Here is a 17,351-nt window from a genome sequence, read left to right on the forward strand (position 1 = left end):
TGACTTATCCAAGACCTCATGGGACCCAGGACCTCTAACTCATTCATTCAACAGACATTATCTAGCACCTACTCCGTGCCAGGCATGATGCAGGTGATGGAGGTGCCCCAAGAACATGATTGATTTGACTTTTCTCATACGGAGCTAGTGGGCAGGTGGGCCATACTCACAGAACCAGTTAATACACAGAGTGACTTTCAACATGTGACACTTAACAGTGAAAAAATAAACTGGGGTGAGATAAGAGGGATAGGGTGGCTGGCAAGGGCTTTTCTGAGGAGATAATGCTTCAGCTGAATGACAAGAAGGAGTGTCCATGCGACTAGAGCAGTCTAGTGGAGGACACAAGGAGGCAGTGTGATGGTGGGCAGGGTCTCCTGGGCTGGGGCAGAAGAGTGGGTTTTTGCCAAAGCCAAACTGCAGAGCTTCATTTGGGGCTGTTAGACTTCCTGGTCTTGGTTCCTCGTCTACCTTGGCTTTGTTTTGTTGTTGTTGCTGTTGTTGAGACAGTCTCACCCTATACCCTGAGCAGAGTGCAGTGGCCTCATCATAGCTCACTGTAACCTCAGACTTGGGCTGTGGGCATCCTGCTGCCTCAGCCTCCCAAGTCGTTGGGATTACAAGGTGCTCACCACTGTGCCCAGCTGGATTTTTGCTTTTTTGTCGAGTCACAGTGTCACTGTCGCTCAGACAAGTCTCAAACTCCTGAGCTCAGGCAATCCACCCACCTCAGCCTCTCACAGTGCTAGGATAACAGGTGCCTGGCTCCTCATCTACCTTGGGAGTCCAGGCCATTTGGACATGTCCGTGTCTTGGCACGACCCTAGCAAGGAGGGCGTTGCCTCTCTGGAGAAAGGGGTCATTACCTCACCAGCCACTGAGCATGAGGAAAGAATCCATAGGGAACTTCTCACCGTAGGGCTGGGTCTATGAAGAAAGAAACTTGAATGACTGAGGACTTGGTGGGGGCTAGAAGGGCTGTGGCTTTGGGAACGCACTGTGTTCCTTGCCTTGTGTGAGGGACCACAGAGAAAGACTGAACTTGGACCACTGCTCTGCAGGTGTGCTCAGGCTGGGGTGGGAGAGACAAGGAGCCTTGTGCTCTGGGGAAGCCCCCAAAGGGTAGGGACAAGGCGACAGGCCAGCTCCCAGCCCCTGACCAGAAGGGAGGAGGAATGGAGGCTTAGAGCACACAGATGTACGGAATTTGGCTTTCAATCTCCAGCAGGGTAGGCTTGAAAGTTGCTAAGCAGGAGATGGACACCCTAAGCCTCTGAGAAAAAGGAAAAAGGAGTTTGAAATGGGGGCCAGAGCAGGGGCCAAGGCTGGAGGCAGCGCCTACACAGGAAGTGGCTGTGGCTGGGATGGTTAGATGACCTTTCTGGTCAGTCAGTGAAACATTTTTCAAAAAAGTTCTCAGAGAAGTGTGCTCTGCATGTCAGCACAGGCTCACTCTCTTGACTGTTTCACAGTGGGGGCCCTTCAGTGGTTTCTGCCACCATCCCTGGTGCCTCAGAGAAGCCACTTTTGAGATCCCCAGGGGGCCCCATGTGATTCGGAGGACACTCTGGCAAGGAAGGCTTCAGGGGATAAGAACAGGCCATCAGAGCCCGGCTCTGGAGTGAAACTGCCCTAAGTTCGAATCCTGGCTCTGCCCATACCTGCTCCTGCACGATTCAAAGGTGGAAAACAAGCTCATGTGACGGTCACAAGGGCATATCATAACAAAATAGTGATATTAAACACATTTCATTTATTCGTTGTTTACCTGAAATTCCAATTTAACTGAGTGTCCTCTATTTTACTTGCTAAAACTACCAACTTGAAACCCAGGGCTGCCTGACCCAAAGCTCTTGCTTCCTTCCCTACCCACCCTTCAATTACGGAAATGGAGAAACTCAATCATTGTACGGTGGCTCAGACACCCTCTAGGTCCCCTTCCTCTGCGACCCACCACCCAACCCAGAACAGAAGCCCGCTAGAGATGCCAGAGAAAAGGAAATTGGAGACGCGGGAGCTCAGATACCCTGGCCGCAGAGGCTCCGCCCCCAGCCGGGAGGCCTAGCGGCCCGCCACGCACGTTCCGCCCCGCCCTGGCCGCGCTGGCCCCGCCCCCGCCTCCGGCTGCGTTGTCTCGGCTTCCAGCCTCAGGACTCTGCGGCCGCAGCGCCGCCTTCGCCCTAGGCGAGCTTCTAGCCGGGTCGACCAGGCCCTCGGGCCATGGAGCTCCGACCAGCGGATCGCGAGCCTCTGGCGCGCCCCAACCTACTCGCCTGGTTAGCACCTGGCCGGGAGACGGGGTGGTGGAATCTGAAAGGGCGGTGAAATTCACACGTCCTTCCCGCCCCAGGCCTCTCCATTAGTCCTACGGGGCAGGAGGATGGATGCTCTCGGCTTTGTCTGCCCCAGACCGGATAGATGACCTTGAGCCGAGGGCGTCCCCTCCTTGCCTCTTCCCCACCTGCGCAATGGGGATTGGGTGGGTAGGTCTCCCAAAGGATGGGGGACACTGCTCTCTGGTGTTAGCAGACTTTAAGACGTTTGATTCCCCGGCGCCATCTGCCTTGACCCCGGCTGGTACCGCCCTGCCTCAGTTTTCTTCACAGCCTGGGACTCCCCGCCCCACCCCGGCCCGCTATCTGTCTTATCCCCATCCAGCTCTGAGTTTCTGGGTCTTGGCAGGTGTCCAGCTCCCACTCCTTTCCCGCCCCAGCCCTGGAGACAGCAGCCCCCGGACTACTGAGGGACGGCGACAGCATGAAGACTCAGGTAAGTGGTGGAAAGGGGAAGGAGAGCTCCCAGGGGATTTAGACGTACTCTCCCCCAGCCTCAGCAGCCCCTCCACCCCAGGACTAACTGTCACATCTGACCCACTGCTCCCACCTCAAAGTCCAGTCCTGTTCTTGCAGGCTGTGTGGCCCAGGCAGGCGGCATTCCTCTGAGGGTCAGTGCCTTGCTCTCCTCCCCTGTGGTGTGGAGGTGACAGTACCATGGGGCACCCAGGTGAAGCCTACCTGGGAGTGGGTTATGCTATGAAAGTTCAGTTGGGCTGCTCTTGTCTTTATTCAGAGCCCCTGGTGTAGGAGAGAGACCTAGATGTTGGGAACAGTTAACCTCACTGCCTGGATCAAGGTCTCTGGTTCCTCACGGTCATGGGAGCAGGAGCCTGGGGTGGAGGGGCCCCCAATAGCAGGCCACACAGAGGAGACTTATTTTTAGAAACTGATATAGCTGTGGGCTGATAGCCGTGGACCTGGGCCTTGGCAGGATGTGCCGGGGGTGGGGGCTGCTTTCACACTTCTGATTTTCAGAGAGCACTAGCCAGCTGCTAGGTGGTTTCTGAGGGTTAGCTTTACCACTTGTGCCTCGGACCTAGAAAATTGGAGCCCAGAGAGACATAGGTGGTGACCAGGGTAGCCCAGCACAAAGTGACAGATCCAGGATTCTGTTCCTGGAATTCTGTTCCTAGCCCCTCCTGGAAAGCTAAGTCCCTAGGGCTAGCCCCAGGTTGGACCCAGCCAGGGAACAGAAGGACTTACTGGTTCAGATGCCCTTTTGCACAAGGTTTCTGCAGGTGGAAGGCTCTGGGCAACAGCTTTTCAGTTATAGAAACCTCTTCTTGAATGACATTTCCCTGAATCCCCTTCTATCCTTTGGGCTACTGACCTAGATCACGATCACCAGCTAGGCCGAGGCCTATGATCCTAGCACTCTGGGAGGCTGAGGCGGTGGATTGTTTGAACTCACAGGTGCAAGACCAGCCTGAGTGAGACCCCATCTCTACTAAAAAGAGAAAAACTGAGGCAAGAGGGTTGTTTGAGTCCAAGAGTTGGAGGTTGCTGTGAGCTATGATGATGCAGGCACTCTACCCAGAGTGACAACTTGAAACTCTGTCTCAAAAAAAAAAAAAGATCACCAGCTAGACTTACAAGGTCACACCATGGGCATTATCAGCCTTAGTTTGAAGAGGAGGAAATAAGCCCAGAGAGAGGGAGAGTCATACCCAAGGCATAGCACCCAGGCTTCTGATTAAGCACATGAGTTTCCTTGCATGTGGCCTTGAGCCACACACTTCACCCCAAGTTGGTTTCCTTGTCTAGTATATGGGAATAATGAGAGTACTGTCTTCAGAACTAGCAGACGCAGATCCTGGAGGCTCCAAGTACAGCTTGGTTAATGAAGAATGGGGATGATTCTGCTGTTGTTCTAAGAGTGGCTAAAGTGGGGTCCAGATCCAGGAGGCCAGGTGCAGCCCCTGCTGAGGCTCCTGGCTGTCCCCCTTCCCACATACACACCTCTCACTCAGGGCCGGCTCCTGCTCATCCTCCTGTGCTCCTTGGTCTTCTCTGCTGTCTACATCATCTTATGCTGTTGGGCCTGTCTGCCCCTCTGCCTAGCCACCTGCCTGGACCACCACTTCCCTCCTGGCTCGAGGCCTACCGTTCCAGGGACTCTGCACTTCAGTGGCTATAGCAGTGTGCCTGATGGGAAGGTGAGTCAGCTAGGCACCATGTGAGGGGCAGCCCTGGTGGGGGTAGCCCTGGCCAAGGCTGTGGGATGCTACCCTAGATCTAGGGGTAGTGAGAGCTAAATATGTGCCCAGCCAACCCTGAGCTTGGCCCCTGAGCTTGGCCCCTCTGCTCACCAGCTGGGTGACTCAGGCCAGCTACTTTGCCTCTCTGAGGACTAAGTTCTGGAAGAAAATATTGTCTGGCTGCTTCATCTGGGTATTGGGGGTAAGAGGATGAGTTTGAAAGGATGGCTGCCACCTGGCACTCCCAGTGTGGTGGCATAGACAGCGCAGATGCAGTGAAGTGTGATCTGTGCATTCTGTGCTTTGTCCCATTCATCTCTCTGTATACAGTCTGTTCAGCAACCATGTACTTGGCACCTGCCGTGTGCCCAGCCTCTTGCCAATGGCTACTGAGGCTAGGACAGGGCAGGCGCAGCCTGTGCCCTGTGGCTACCACCTCATTATCGCTCTGCCTGGTGTGGTCACCCCTGCCCCACCTGGTAAATTTTTCATCCAGTGAGTGCTCTTAGAGGTGTCTGTATCAATGCAGATTGTCGTAGGCTCCAAGTATGAGTTCAATGGCACTCTGAGAGGCATTCATAGGAGGCTATTTAGGAACACTGGCTTGGAGGAGATGCATTTCTTCGTCCTTCTGAATCTCTGTTGCCTCCTTATCTGTCAAAGACAATCCTCTGTGAAGTTGCTATGAAGATTCATCTGGATAATTCATGGACAGTATACAGAATGGACACTGTATGATATTTGATGAAGAAACAAAAACAACTAAGGGACTCAAACTCTCATGTGTCACAGAATGACCAAGCTGATGAATGTCTGGGTAGGCTGGATGGACTCTGTCCCATCTGCTACATGGTGGCCAGTGTTAACTTCAGACATAACAGACCCTCACAGGGATGTGAGGGGCCGGTCCCTCTGGTTTCTTTTTTTTTTTTTCTGTAAGAGAAGAAGGCAATCCAGAATTCGAATGTCAAAATGGCCAACTTTTTTTTTTGAGACAGAGTCTCACTTTGTCACCTTCTATAGAGTGCTGTGCTGTCACAGTTCACAGCAACCTCAAACTCTTGGAATTAAATGATTTTCTTGCCTCAGCCTCCCAGATAGCTGGGACTACAGGCGCCTTCCACAACAACCAGCTATTTTGTTGTTGTTGTTGCAGTTGTTGTTTAGTAGGTCCTGGCCGGGTTTGAACCTGCCACCCTTGGTGTATGTGGCTGGCACCCTAACCACTGAGCTACGGGTGCCAAGCCAGAAGTCTTGTTCTTTATAGTTGTGGTGTGGAAAATGGGCCAACAAATCTCTAAATTCACATCATATCAGATATAAAAATGTCCCTGAGTGGGATATGACAGTGTGCTTTTTATTAGCTTTTTATTTTATTAATGTCTCTGCCACCTTTCTGTGACTTTGTAAACTGGGTTCTTTCAGAGAAGCACAGAGTTGTGGAGTGAGGGGCACATATTTCTCTGGCAAACCGGACTCCTGACAGCAGTGGATACTTGCAGGCCTTTTTCTCAGCTTCTGCCTCTGGGGGGAATGAGTTGGAGTGGGGCCCTCTCTATGCCCTAGGACTGTGTAGATCATTCTCCAGGCATCTAGAAAAACTTCGTCAGCTTTACTGAGGTATAGTTTACATACAACAAAATTTGCCAATTTCAAATGCACATTTCAGTAAGTTTGGACAAATTTATATGATAGTGTAACAACCACAACTGTCATGAAAATAACTTAAAAAAAATTGTTTTTTGAGACAGAGTCTCACTCTGTCACCTTGGGTAGAGTGCCGTGGCATCATAGTTCACAGCAACCTCAAACTCTTGGATTCAAGGGATCCTCTTGCCTTAGCCCCCAGAGAAGCTGAGACTACAGGTGCCCGGCACCATGCTTAGCTAGTTTTTTTCTATTTTAGTAGAGATGGGGGTCTCGCTCTTGCTCAGGCTAGTCTCGAACTCCTGAGCTCAAGCAAACCACCCACACCTGCCTCAGCCTCCCAGAAGGCTAGGATTACAGGCATGGGCCACCGTGCCTTGCCATGAAAATAACTCTTCTGTCACACCCCAAAGTTCTCTTGTGCCCTTTTGCAGCCCTCTCTGAACAGATTTTCAGAAGGTTTTGTTTTTGTTTTTTGTTTTTTTCAGATCTGTACTGTGTGCTATATTTTCAGGAGTTTTGATAGAAGATTACTGACTTTCACAGGAGAAATATATGTAATATGCTCCATGAAATTGGGGCAGGGGCTCGGCACCCATAGCTCAGTGAGTAGGGCACTGGCCACATACACCGAACCTGGTGGGTTCGAGCTCTGTCTGGGCCTGCTAAACAATGACAACTGCAACCAAAAGATAGCTGGGCGTTGTGGCAAGCACCTGTAGTCCCAGCTACTTGGGAGGCTGAGGCAAGAGAATCACTTGAGCCCAAGAGTTTGAGGTTGCTGTGAGCTGTGATGCTACGGCACTCTACGGAGGGTGATACAATGAGACTCTGTCTCAAAAAAATAAAGAAAAGACATTGGGGCAGGGTTTTCCCATTGTAAAGAACACCTCTGTCCTCCAGCCCCAGGCTCCTTGGTAGCCTGTCCATGCTCTTTCTAACTCCCTCACTTGTGTTCCACCAGGTCCTTACCGCCTCCAGACACTTCTCACTGAATCCTCACAATTGGTGCATGTAAATGCTGTTTTCACCTCCATTTTATAGATGAGGGAGTTGAGTCTCACAGAGGCTAGGAGGCCACACGGGAAGGGAAAGAGCAGGATTCAGGCTCAGACCAGAGAGTCTGAAGGCTTTCATGGACTCTGAAGACCCTGCTCTTAGAAACTGGGGACAGTGTGGGTGAGGCTCTGGCAGGGGAGGGCGTGGCCTTGGAGTGATTCTGAAGAGCTGCGACTTGTGTTTACTTAACAAACACTTAAAAAAAAAAAAAACACTTAAATGACTTCCAGTCTGTGTCAGGCAATTCTAAGTGTTTTATAAATATTTGCTTATGTAATCCTCAAAAGGGCTCATAATATAGGGACTATTAGCGCCCCAGAAATGGCAGCAGGGATGAGGACCTGTGGCTGATGAGGAAGGCAGGGCTCTCGAGTACAGAATCTGAGCTCTGCCCCTTACTGTCAGTGTGACCCTGGGAAAGTCACCGCACCGTCCTAGCTTGCAAAATGGGTTAATAATACACAGTCCTTCTAGCTGATCTCTGATCAAGCAAAGTCCACGCAGGGGTTTCTAGGGGAGGCGCAGGGGGCAGAAGCCGTGTTCCCACGCCTCCCTCTCCCCCCTCCCTGCAGCCGCTGGTCCGGGAGCAGTGCCGCAGCTGTGCGGTCGTGTCCAGCTCCGGCCAGATGCTGGGCTCGGGCCTGGGCACCGAGATCGACAGTGCTGAGTGCGTGCTTCGCATGAACCAGGCACCTACTGCGGGCTTTGAGGCGGATGTGGGCCGTCGCAGCACCCTGCGCGTCATCTCGCACACTACGGTGCCGCTGCTGCTGCGCAACTACTCGCACTACTTCCAGCAGGCCCGAGACACCCTCTACATGGTGTGGGGCCAGGGCAGGCACATGGACCGGGCCCTCGGTGGCCGCACCTACCGCACGCTGTTGCAGCTCACCAAGATGTACCCAGGCCTGCAGGTGTACACCTTCACTGAGCGTATGATGGCCTACTGCGACCAGATCTTCCAGGACGAGACGGGCAAGAACCGGTGAGCCTGGGGCCTGCCTGCCTGCAGAGTTCTTCCTGGCGCTTGGGGAAGGGCATTGATGGAGCAGACAGGTCCTGCCTTCTCATGGGGCGGATCTAGAATCCCAAATGGTGGTGAAGGAGATTGGGTGATTCTCCTGCCTCAGCCTCTCAAGTAGCTGGGACTACAGCACCTGATGGAGAGTGCTGGCCAGAATGGGGAGGGCTCAGTGAGCAGTGCCTTTTTGGTTTTTTTTTTTAGAGACAGAGTCTCACTTTATGGCCCTCCATAGAGTGCCGTGGCGTCACATCTCACAGCAACCTCCAACTCCTGGGCTTAGGCGATTGTCTTGCCTCAGAAGCCCGAGTAGCTGGGACTACAGGTGCCCACCAGAACGTCCGGCTATTTTTATGTTGCAGTTTGGCCAGGGCTGGGTTCGAACCTACCACCCTCTGTATCTGGGGCCAGCGCCCTACCCACTGAGCCATAGGTGCCGCCCCATGCACTGCCTTTTGGAAGGGATGCTCTGAAATCTGACTTGGTTTCTGACATCCCTTCAGATAATCAAAGTATCAGTTACAGCAATAACAGGTCTCTTCACGCACCAGGCGTTGGTTTAAGCCCTCTGCATTCAAGGCCTCATTTTATCCCATACCCAGGAAACACCCTGACCTCTGCTGGCCCCTCCTACACACCCTTGCTTCTCCCCTAGCCTCCAGAACTCAGGAAATGGAACCATCCACCTTGGCATTTTAGCTAAAAACTTGGGCTGAGCCCCTGACACCTCTTGTACTGTCATCTGCCATAGGCTGTGGCCCTGGGTGCCTAGATCAAAGCCACTATCCTCTCCTGCCCTCTAAGCAGCCCCTGGCTGGTCTCCCTGCTACCTCCCTTGGCCTTGCCATCTGAGCTCTTCAACTGCAATGAATTCAGCAGCTTTGTGCCTCAGGGAGAATGAAGTCCCATTTTCCCACCTCCTCCTCTCCTGTGGTCTGCAAGTCTGTATGACCCACCCCTGCCTGCCCCTGTCGTCTCGCTGCTTCATTCACGTGGTTGCAGTCATATTGGCCTTCTGGGGCTTCTGAGAGACCCATGCTTATTTCTACCTGGAGGACTTTGCGCATGCCATTCCCTCTGCCTGGAATGGGTGTTCTTCTCCCTTATCATCTCATGACTGCCTCCTCTTCTCAGATCTGGGTGAAATGTTACCTCTTCAGGGAAGCCCTCCCTGGCTATTCCATCTAAAAGCCCACCTCCTGCCCTGACATTCTTTGTCCTATTCCTTTGTTTCCTTGTCTTGGCAGTAGCCCTTCCCTTGGGAATGTTATCACTAGGTGTGGGGCGTCCAGGGCAAGCACAGGGCATGAGAGGTGTGAGTTTGAATGAATAAACCAATTCATGTCCCCTCTAGGGAGGTCGAGGTGGGTGGCCCTCAGCTGGGAGGGTATCCAGTGCTGCTGCTCTAGAGAGCTGAGGCCTGGGACCACACGGCCCCTCACTGCAAGTGGGGGAGTGGAGGCTGTGGGGCAGGGCTGGCCTGACATTGTTTCTCATAACTACCTAGAATTTTCCTTATTTCACAGGTAGGTCATGAGGCTCAGAGAGGTTAACAAGCAAATCTGATGCCCAACAGCAGAGTCAGGGTTTGAATGGAAGACCATTTTGAAGACCGGACAAACACCCCAACTTTCAATTACTGTGCTGTGCTGTCTCCCCAGGTCTGGTCCCTTAGATGAGGAAAGGATCTGGCCAGAGCCCCCACACCCATCACCCAGGAGTTTGCTCAGGCCCTGCAAAGCACAGCTTGGCTTAAGCCTTATTGGGCTGGTGGAGAGCTGACCAGGCCTAGGTTTATGTCCAGGTCTACCTTTGGGCCCCGGATGCCTTGGGCTGACTCTGTCTGCACCCTGCTTACCCTGGGCACCTTCTGTACAGGTTGAGGTGAGGGATCCTTGGCTAGGAAGTACCAAGTGCCACTTCCCTGAGAGGGCTGAGGCCTGAGGCTGCCACAAGGCCCCTTGCTCCATGTTGGGTGTTGGAGATGAGCCCGCTGACGGTGTCCCTCCACCCTCCACCCTCACCCTCAGGAGGCAGTCAGGCTCCTTTCTCAGCACCGGCTGGTTCACCATGATCCTTGCCCTGGAGTTGTGTGAGGAGATCGTGGTCTATGGAATGGTCAGCGGCAGCTACTGCAGGTCAGACCAGCCAGGCCGTGGGCTGGAGGGGAGGTGGGGAGGGCCATGGGCCCCTGCCCAGGCCTAAGGCCAGAGGACTTAGGAGCTATGGGGGCACGGAGTGTGTGGGCTTCACGGTGGGAAGCTGAGGCGGCAGGCCTTGGGAAGGAGCTCAGTCCCTGGAAGGGGCTCCCATACCCAAGCCAGCGCTGCGAGGGTGATCTCCGGCCAGTCATACCACCCCCCAGGAGCCTCCACCTCCTCATGTGTAAACTAGGGGAAAGAATGGTGGCTTCCTTAGATGGTTGCTGAAACACCAAGGGAGAGAATAATCTACAAAAGTGCTCACCACAAATCAGGGCGTATCAGTGATCTACTACATATAAGTTCTACATTTGATAATATTTTGTCATCATAACATCAAGTTCAGATACGGTTATGGTATTAAAATGTTATTATATTTCAACATTATTATAACTAATGAATTCAGAAAAGGTCCCACGTTTTCACCTCATGTTCTTTGGCTTGTTGTGTACACGGTGAGATGGCAGTGTGTGTATGCCCCAGTTGTGGCCTTGGCCTCACCGCTGGCCTCTGTGATGCTGATGGGAAGGTGGGTGGGAATGTAGGGTTGGTGGCTCTGTGCCATGGGAGCCCAGTACCAGCAGGGTGCTTTGCAGCCTCACCTTTTGACTTTATACTCTCATCCTGGAAGGTGGGTGTCGCCATCTCCATTTCACAGGTGGGCTCTTGAGGCTCATGGGGTACATCTCTCTCCCAGAGTCACCCAGCTTGCAAGAGGCAGAGCTGGGGCTTGAATCTTGGCCTGGGGGATCTGAGGGCTGCACTGCTCCTCCTGTCTGTCCTGGGACCCGGCATGGGTCTCTGAGGTGGTGGCAGGTTCTGGGGCAGGTGGGCGGGTTTTGTACCTGTCCCACAGCAGCGCTGCTCCCCACCCCTTAGGGAGAAGAGCCACCCCTCGGTGCCTTACCACTACTTTGAGAAGGGCCGGCTGGATGAGTGTCAGATGTACCTGGCACATGAGCAAGCACCCCGAAGTGCCCACCGCTTCATCACTGAGAAGGCTGTTTTCTCCCGCTGGGCCAAGAAGAGGCCCATCGTGTTCGCCCACCCATCCTGGAAGACTGAGTGGCCCTGACACCTGACCAGCTGCCTCGCCTTCTCCAGGCCTCTGTCCCATCCCAGGCCAGTCACTACACTCCATTGAAAACATTTATCTTGTGGATCCTGCCTCCTACCACATGCCGAGTGGACCTAGGTTTCTTTTTGCCCTACCCTGAGAACACCTGGAGCCATCTCGGACCTCATGACTTGAAGGGGAATGAAAGGGGGTGCCCTCGTCTCCACTCCACTCCCCAAGCAATCTATAGCACTTTGAGGTTCATCCCACCTCCTGGTCAATCAAGTGGCCTTTGACCCTGGGGCTCATGGCCCACCACTCACCAGCATCATGACTTTGTGCCAGTCTCCGTCCTCCCCTTCCCAGCTGCCTTTGGTGCCACACTTCTCAGGCCAGTTCCCTGGCTGGGGCACTGAGAGCCTGGGGTCTGCTGGTTGAACTGGCCTTTGAGCCTGACTGCCAAGGCCATATCAGGAGCGTATGGGTAAAAGCGTGTTTTTTGCACACTGTCTCTAGCGTGATGGGGGTGGGGTAGGGGTAAGGGCTTCTGTCCCTATCATAATCCCATAACCTGTTGACTCCACGCCCTGAGGCTCTTCCCCAGCAACTACCTGCTAGTGGGGGTACCAACCCAGCTCCCCTCTCCAGGATGTTAGGGCTTCTCTGAGGTCTGGCCCCTTGGCTGCTCTGGCCAGGAAACTGACAAGTCAGAGGCTTCTTTGGGAACCGCAGCTCTGCACCCGATGGTAGGAGAGCCAGGACCTTAGAGGAAACGACTTGGTGGGAAGGAAATTCCTGCACTCCATGTTGATGTGGCCAAATTCCAAAGACATTTATCAGTTAAATTCCCTATTAATTCTGGGGTTGGTCTCTGCAAAATAGGAAGGTGGGGAGCAGCCCTGGTTAGGGGCTGCCCTGAAGTGAGTCGGTCTCTGGCTCAGCCCCCAGGCCTGAGGCTTTCTTTTGCTGCTTCTTTACCCTTTCTGCACTTGATTTTGGTTTCTATGAATAAGGGTGTGCAGCCACTTTGGGAGGGGAGCATGTGTCAGCCCATTTTACAGATGAATTGAGGCTACTCAGCTAAAGTCAGACAGCCATGGAGTGGCTGAACCAGGGTGCAGTCTCAGGTCTGTGGCCTGTGCCCGTGGCCTGGAGGGAGGGAGCCCACAAGGCCTTGACCCATGCTCTGCCCTCTCCTTCCTTTCTCTGGAGACCAGAAGACTAATGGAGCACTTGGCCCCAGTGCTATCAGCTGGGATGGAGCCAGAGTTCTAGCTCCAGCAGTCAGGGGCCTATGCTTAGCTCAGTGCTCTGCTGTTACCAACTTGGAATTCCTAATTTTTGTTAACAAGGGGCCTTGCATTTTCATTTTGCACAGGACCTCATATATTATGTAACCAGTCCTACCATGAGAGCCTGGGTGACCTGGTGCTCTCTTGCTCTCGCTCTGGCCTTCTCAGGAGCTGCTGGAGACCTGGCACTGGGCCCACAGCACTGCCTTTGTTCCCTGCCTCCACTTGCCCAGTGCCAGGCAGGCCCAGGAGGCTCTGTAGGCATGGGAGGAGTGAGGAGTTGGTGAAGCAGGAGCCAGCTGTACTGACCACAGCTGCTGGCTGGTGCTGGCCAAGCTCTGAGAGGTGTTGGGTCAATGTAAGGGTGGGTATGACTTGGCAGGCAGGGGAGCATGTTGGGGGTTCCAGACTCAGAGAGATGGTCTTGGAGTCAGCCAGGTCCTCCTTCTGGTACCACTTCCTGCCACGGGCCTCTGGCAGATTGGTGCCTATTGCTGGGCCTCAATTTCCTCATCTATAAAAGGTTAAAATAGGGCGGCGCCTGTGGCTCAGTGAGTAGGGCGCTGGCCCCATATGCCGAGGGTGGCGGGTTCAAACCCAGCCCCTGTCAAACTGCAACAAAAAATAAAATAGCCGGGCGTGGTGGCGGGCGCCTGTAGTCCCAGCTGCTCGGGAGGCTGAGGCAAGAGAATCCCGTAAGCCCAAGAGTTAGAGGTTGCTGTGAGCCGTGTGACGCCACGGCACTCTACCCGAGGGCGGTACAGTGAGATTCTGTCTCTACAAAAAAAAATAAATAAATAAATTAAATAAATAAATAAAAAACTAGAAGGTTTAAAAAAAAAAAAAAGGTTAAAATAATTCCCACCTCATGGATTGTACAAATCAGAGACAATGGACTGTTCCTGGGCTTAGGACATAGTTGGCACTTGATATGTGGAGCTATCATTTTTAATGAGGTCATTTGCCCTCTCCTGGCTCCGCTCTGTCTCAGAGGTGACAGGCAGGAAGCCCTCCCACCACATGGCCTCCTCTGGGGTGTCCAGGCTCCAGGGCCTGCTTGTCCCGGTGGGATTGCAGCTCAGCCCCCTCCTAGGAGGTTGCTTCCTTTTCCTCCATCTCTCACTCCTGGGAACCCTGGCCCAGCCCTTGGACCCAGGACACAGAAGCTCCTCTGTCTGGCCCTGTCCCCAGTGGAGTGTTACTTCTAAGTTGGGCTAAATAGTGTGTCTTTCTGGGGATGGTGACCTGGCAGGAGTGATGCATTAGCCACTTTTCCTTAAGCAGATGAAGATGACCCCTAATGGGTCTGGTGGCTGGTCCAGGGTCAGTGGAGGGTTCTAACCTCCTGACAAGGAAACTTAGGACTCTGCTTTTGCCACAGCAGGCCGTGCAGCTGCTGGGAGGTGAGTAGGGAATGGGAACCTCCTTGTAGTTCTGGGGAGCAACTTGATGTGCAGCCTCTCTTCGGGCCTCTTTTTCTATCCACACTCTGGTTCCTTTGCCACTCAGCAGACTTGCTGGGGACCTACCTGCTTCCTCCTGAACCCAGTGGGAAGCCAGGTGGGCCTGGAGGCCGCATAAGTGGCCCCTTCCTCAGAAGTGCCTTGGGGCCAGGCCAGGAGCTTATGCTCAAACCTTACATAGGCAGGTGAGGAAAGGAACATCAGGCCTTCTGAGTAGCAGTGTCCAGTGTCTTATGTCACCTGGGCCAGTCTAACCACTGCAGTCTCTGTGGGGAGTCCAGGTATTGGGAACATGGCCATTTAGCAGCTCCTGTGTGAGGCCCCCACCTGCCTCTGCCTTCACTGGCCTGTCCTCTACATGGGACCTGCTGGGTAGCTTGAGCAAGTTCTGTCCTCTCTCTGGGCCTTAATTTTGGGCAGGAGGTGAGGAGATTTCTTAAGACTCTCCAGAACACTATGGAAGGGAAAAATCATAACAGCTTGAAGAAGTTTCCTGAGGGGCAAGAAGGGACGGTCACACACAGGACCTTGGGGCACACCTACTCATGGGGCAAGAAGGGTTTGAAGCAGAGGCCAGCTCCTCCAGACCATGGGAAAGTGGCTGGAAGGAAGGATCATAGGATTGGCCACAATCACCATTTCTTGGGACTTAGCAAGGGAAGCCAGCCCTAAAGCAGAGCCTGGACCCAGAGTCATGGCAGCCTGAGGGGTAGCTCCAGGTCCAGATTTGGCCCAGGGGCTGGGCTGAATTACCACTCTCTCACTTGACAGGGATTTTGTCACTGACCTGTTAGTGAGGAATGGAGATAGGATGTCCCGACCCCTGGTGCAGCCCCTGGAACTGCTAGATAGCTTGGAGCTAGGAGCTCCATCTGTGGGTCCACAGTAGTTAGGTTCCTCAGCCCTGCCTGACTATCCTACTCCACTTTGTGGTTTTCCATCCTGTGGCCTATGGGTGGGGTCAGGCAGTCCTGGGCCAGGATGTGGACTGGGCTGAGGCTCCGGAAGTGGATGGAGGTGGGTAGGGCAGACAGGAAGCCTCACATCCACCCTTTTGGGCCAAACCCCCTTGCCTGAGAGCTGTGCCTTTACAGCCTAGAGAACTTTGGGGGGCCTATTGACTTTTTAATCGAAAACAAAGTGTTATTAACTTACTGTATTAGTACAGTGCAAAAGCCTAAAAGTTTATAAAGTGAAAAGTGAAGGTGGCACCTGTCCCTCCTGTCCCACCTCCCCTCTCCAGGCAAAACTAGTACCAATAGTCTTGTGTAGATCTTTTCAGATACCTTTTGTGTACATTTATAAACATTATGCACAGACAGTTGTATTTTTCAGAAACAAGCCCAAAAAGTCATGCTACCAGGCTGGGTGTATTGGCTCACACTTATAATCCTAGCATTCTGGGATTGAGAGAGGCAGGAGTGGATCTCCTAAGAAGTTCGAGATCCACTTGGGCAAAAGCAAGACCCTATCTCTACTAAAAATAGAAAAACTAGCTGGGTATTGGGGTAGTTGCCTGTAGTCCCAGCTACTGGGGAGGCTAAGGCAAGAGGATCTCTTGAGCCCAAGACTTTGAGGTTGCTGTGAGGTATGATGCCATGGCACTCTACCCAGGGTGACAGAGTGAGACTCTGTCTCAAAAAATAAATAAATAAATAAATAAATAAATAAATCATGAAATCATGGGCGGCGCCTGTGGCTCAGTGAGTAGGGCGCCAGCCCCATATACCAAGGGTAGCAGTTTCGAACCCGGCCCTGGCCAAACTGCAACAAAAAAATAGCTGGGCATTGTGGCAGGCCCATAGTCCCAGCTACTTGGGAGGCTGAGGCAAGAAAATAGCTTGAGCCCAAGAGTTTGAGGTTGCTGTGAGCTATGATGCCCTGGCACTCTATCGAGGGCAATGAAGTGAGACTCTGTCTCAAAAAAAAAAAAAAAAAAAATCATATATGCAATTCCTTTTTAGAAATTAAAAATAACGTTTTTAAATATATATATATAAACATTGTGTGACTGAGATTTAAATTTTTGGAAAATACAGCTAAGCCAAAAGAAAAATAAGCAGCTTCAAATTCCAGCATTTCAGAAATAGCCACTATAAACACTTTAATCACTGTGACAGGCAAAGAGGTATTTCCCTAGTTTTCTTAGTTTTATCTTTCCTCTTTTTATGCACCTTTCTTTTAAAATATTATGATACACACAAATGACTGTGTGTCATCTTTGTCAGTTATAAAGCAGAATAATATCATGAACCTTTTGAACCTCAGTCCCCATGTAAAGACCAGACCATTACTACAACTTGCACATCTCTTGGTTTCCTCCCCCAGAAACATAACTGTGCTCTTGACTTTGGATTTTATTTTATTTTTTTTTTTGAGACAGAGTCTCACTATCTCACCCTTGGTAGAGTGCTACGGTGTCACAGCTCACAGCAACCTCAAATTCTTGTGCTTAAGTGATTCTCTTGTCTCAGCCTCCCAAGTAGCTAGGACTACAGGCACCTGCCACAATGCCCGGCTATTTTTTTGTTGTAGCTGTCATTGCTGTTTAGCAGGCCTAGGTTGGGGTTGAACCTATCAGCCCTGGTGTATGCGCCAGCACGCTAACCGCTGAGCTACGGGGGCTGAGCCGTTGACTTTGGATTTTAAAACTTTAATCATTATGATGGGCAAAACCTGTCTCTGTCCCTGGCTGTGAGAGGTGGGCTACTGCCTGCTATATGTGGAAACAGTGTCTTGTGTAGTTTTATCCCTCTTCTAAGACTTGTCTTTTTCTCTCCTCTTGTGTCTTAGATTCATGCCTATGACTATAGCTCATTCATTTCCCCCTGCTATCCATTATTCCACAGTGTAAATATTTCATAATGTAAAAAAATTCTGTTCTCCTGTTGATGGATATTTGGGTTGTTTCCAGTTTTGTATTATTTCAAACAATGTTGCTATGAATTTTGTTCCATACCTCTGCAAGAGTTTCTCCAGGGCGTATATACCCAGGTATGGAGTGTAAATGTTTACAACTTTGTTTTCCAAACTGATTATACAAGATGCAGCTCTTTAACTTGCTTTCTTCACTTAAA

General features: G+C 52.1%; 1 protein-coding gene across 1 annotated transcript; it reads left to right on the plus strand.

Moving 5' to 3' along the window:
* Nucleotides 1–2,119: 2,119 nt before the first annotated feature.
* Nucleotides 2,120–12,021, plus strand: ST6GALNAC4 (ST6 N-acetylgalactosaminide alpha-2,6-sialyltransferase 4). The gene is made up of 6 exons (XM_053561523.1): nt 2,120–2,276; nt 2,683–2,769; nt 4,307–4,492; nt 7,813–8,225; nt 10,292–10,399; nt 11,342–12,021. The coding sequence occupies exons 2-6, from the start codon at nt 2,758–2,760 to the stop codon at nt 11,535–11,537; spliced, it is 915 nt and encodes a 304-aa protein (XP_053417498.1). The 5' UTR covers nt 2,120–2,276; nt 2,683–2,757; the 3' UTR covers nt 11,538–12,021.
* Nucleotides 12,022–17,351: the final 5,330 nt, after the last annotated feature.

This window comes from Nycticebus coucang, chromosome 2 (assembly GCF_027406575.1).
Source record: "Nycticebus coucang isolate mNycCou1 chromosome 2, mNycCou1.pri, whole genome shotgun sequence".
Taxonomy (NCBI): domain Eukaryota; kingdom Metazoa; phylum Chordata; class Mammalia; order Primates; family Lorisidae; genus Nycticebus; species Nycticebus coucang.

Excerpts from the sequence above, each read along its gene's own strand:
- ST6GALNAC4 (XM_053561523.1), top strand. Across the intron at positions 4,493-7,812 it reads GCAGTGTGCCTGATGGGAAG|CCGCTGGTCCGGGAGCAGTG; the intron begins GTGAGTCAGCTA and ends CCCTCCCTGCAG. Across the intron at positions 10,400-11,341 it reads GTCAGCGGCAGCTACTGCAG|GGAGAAGAGCCACCCCTCGG; the intron begins GTCAGACCAGCC and ends CCCACCCCTTAG.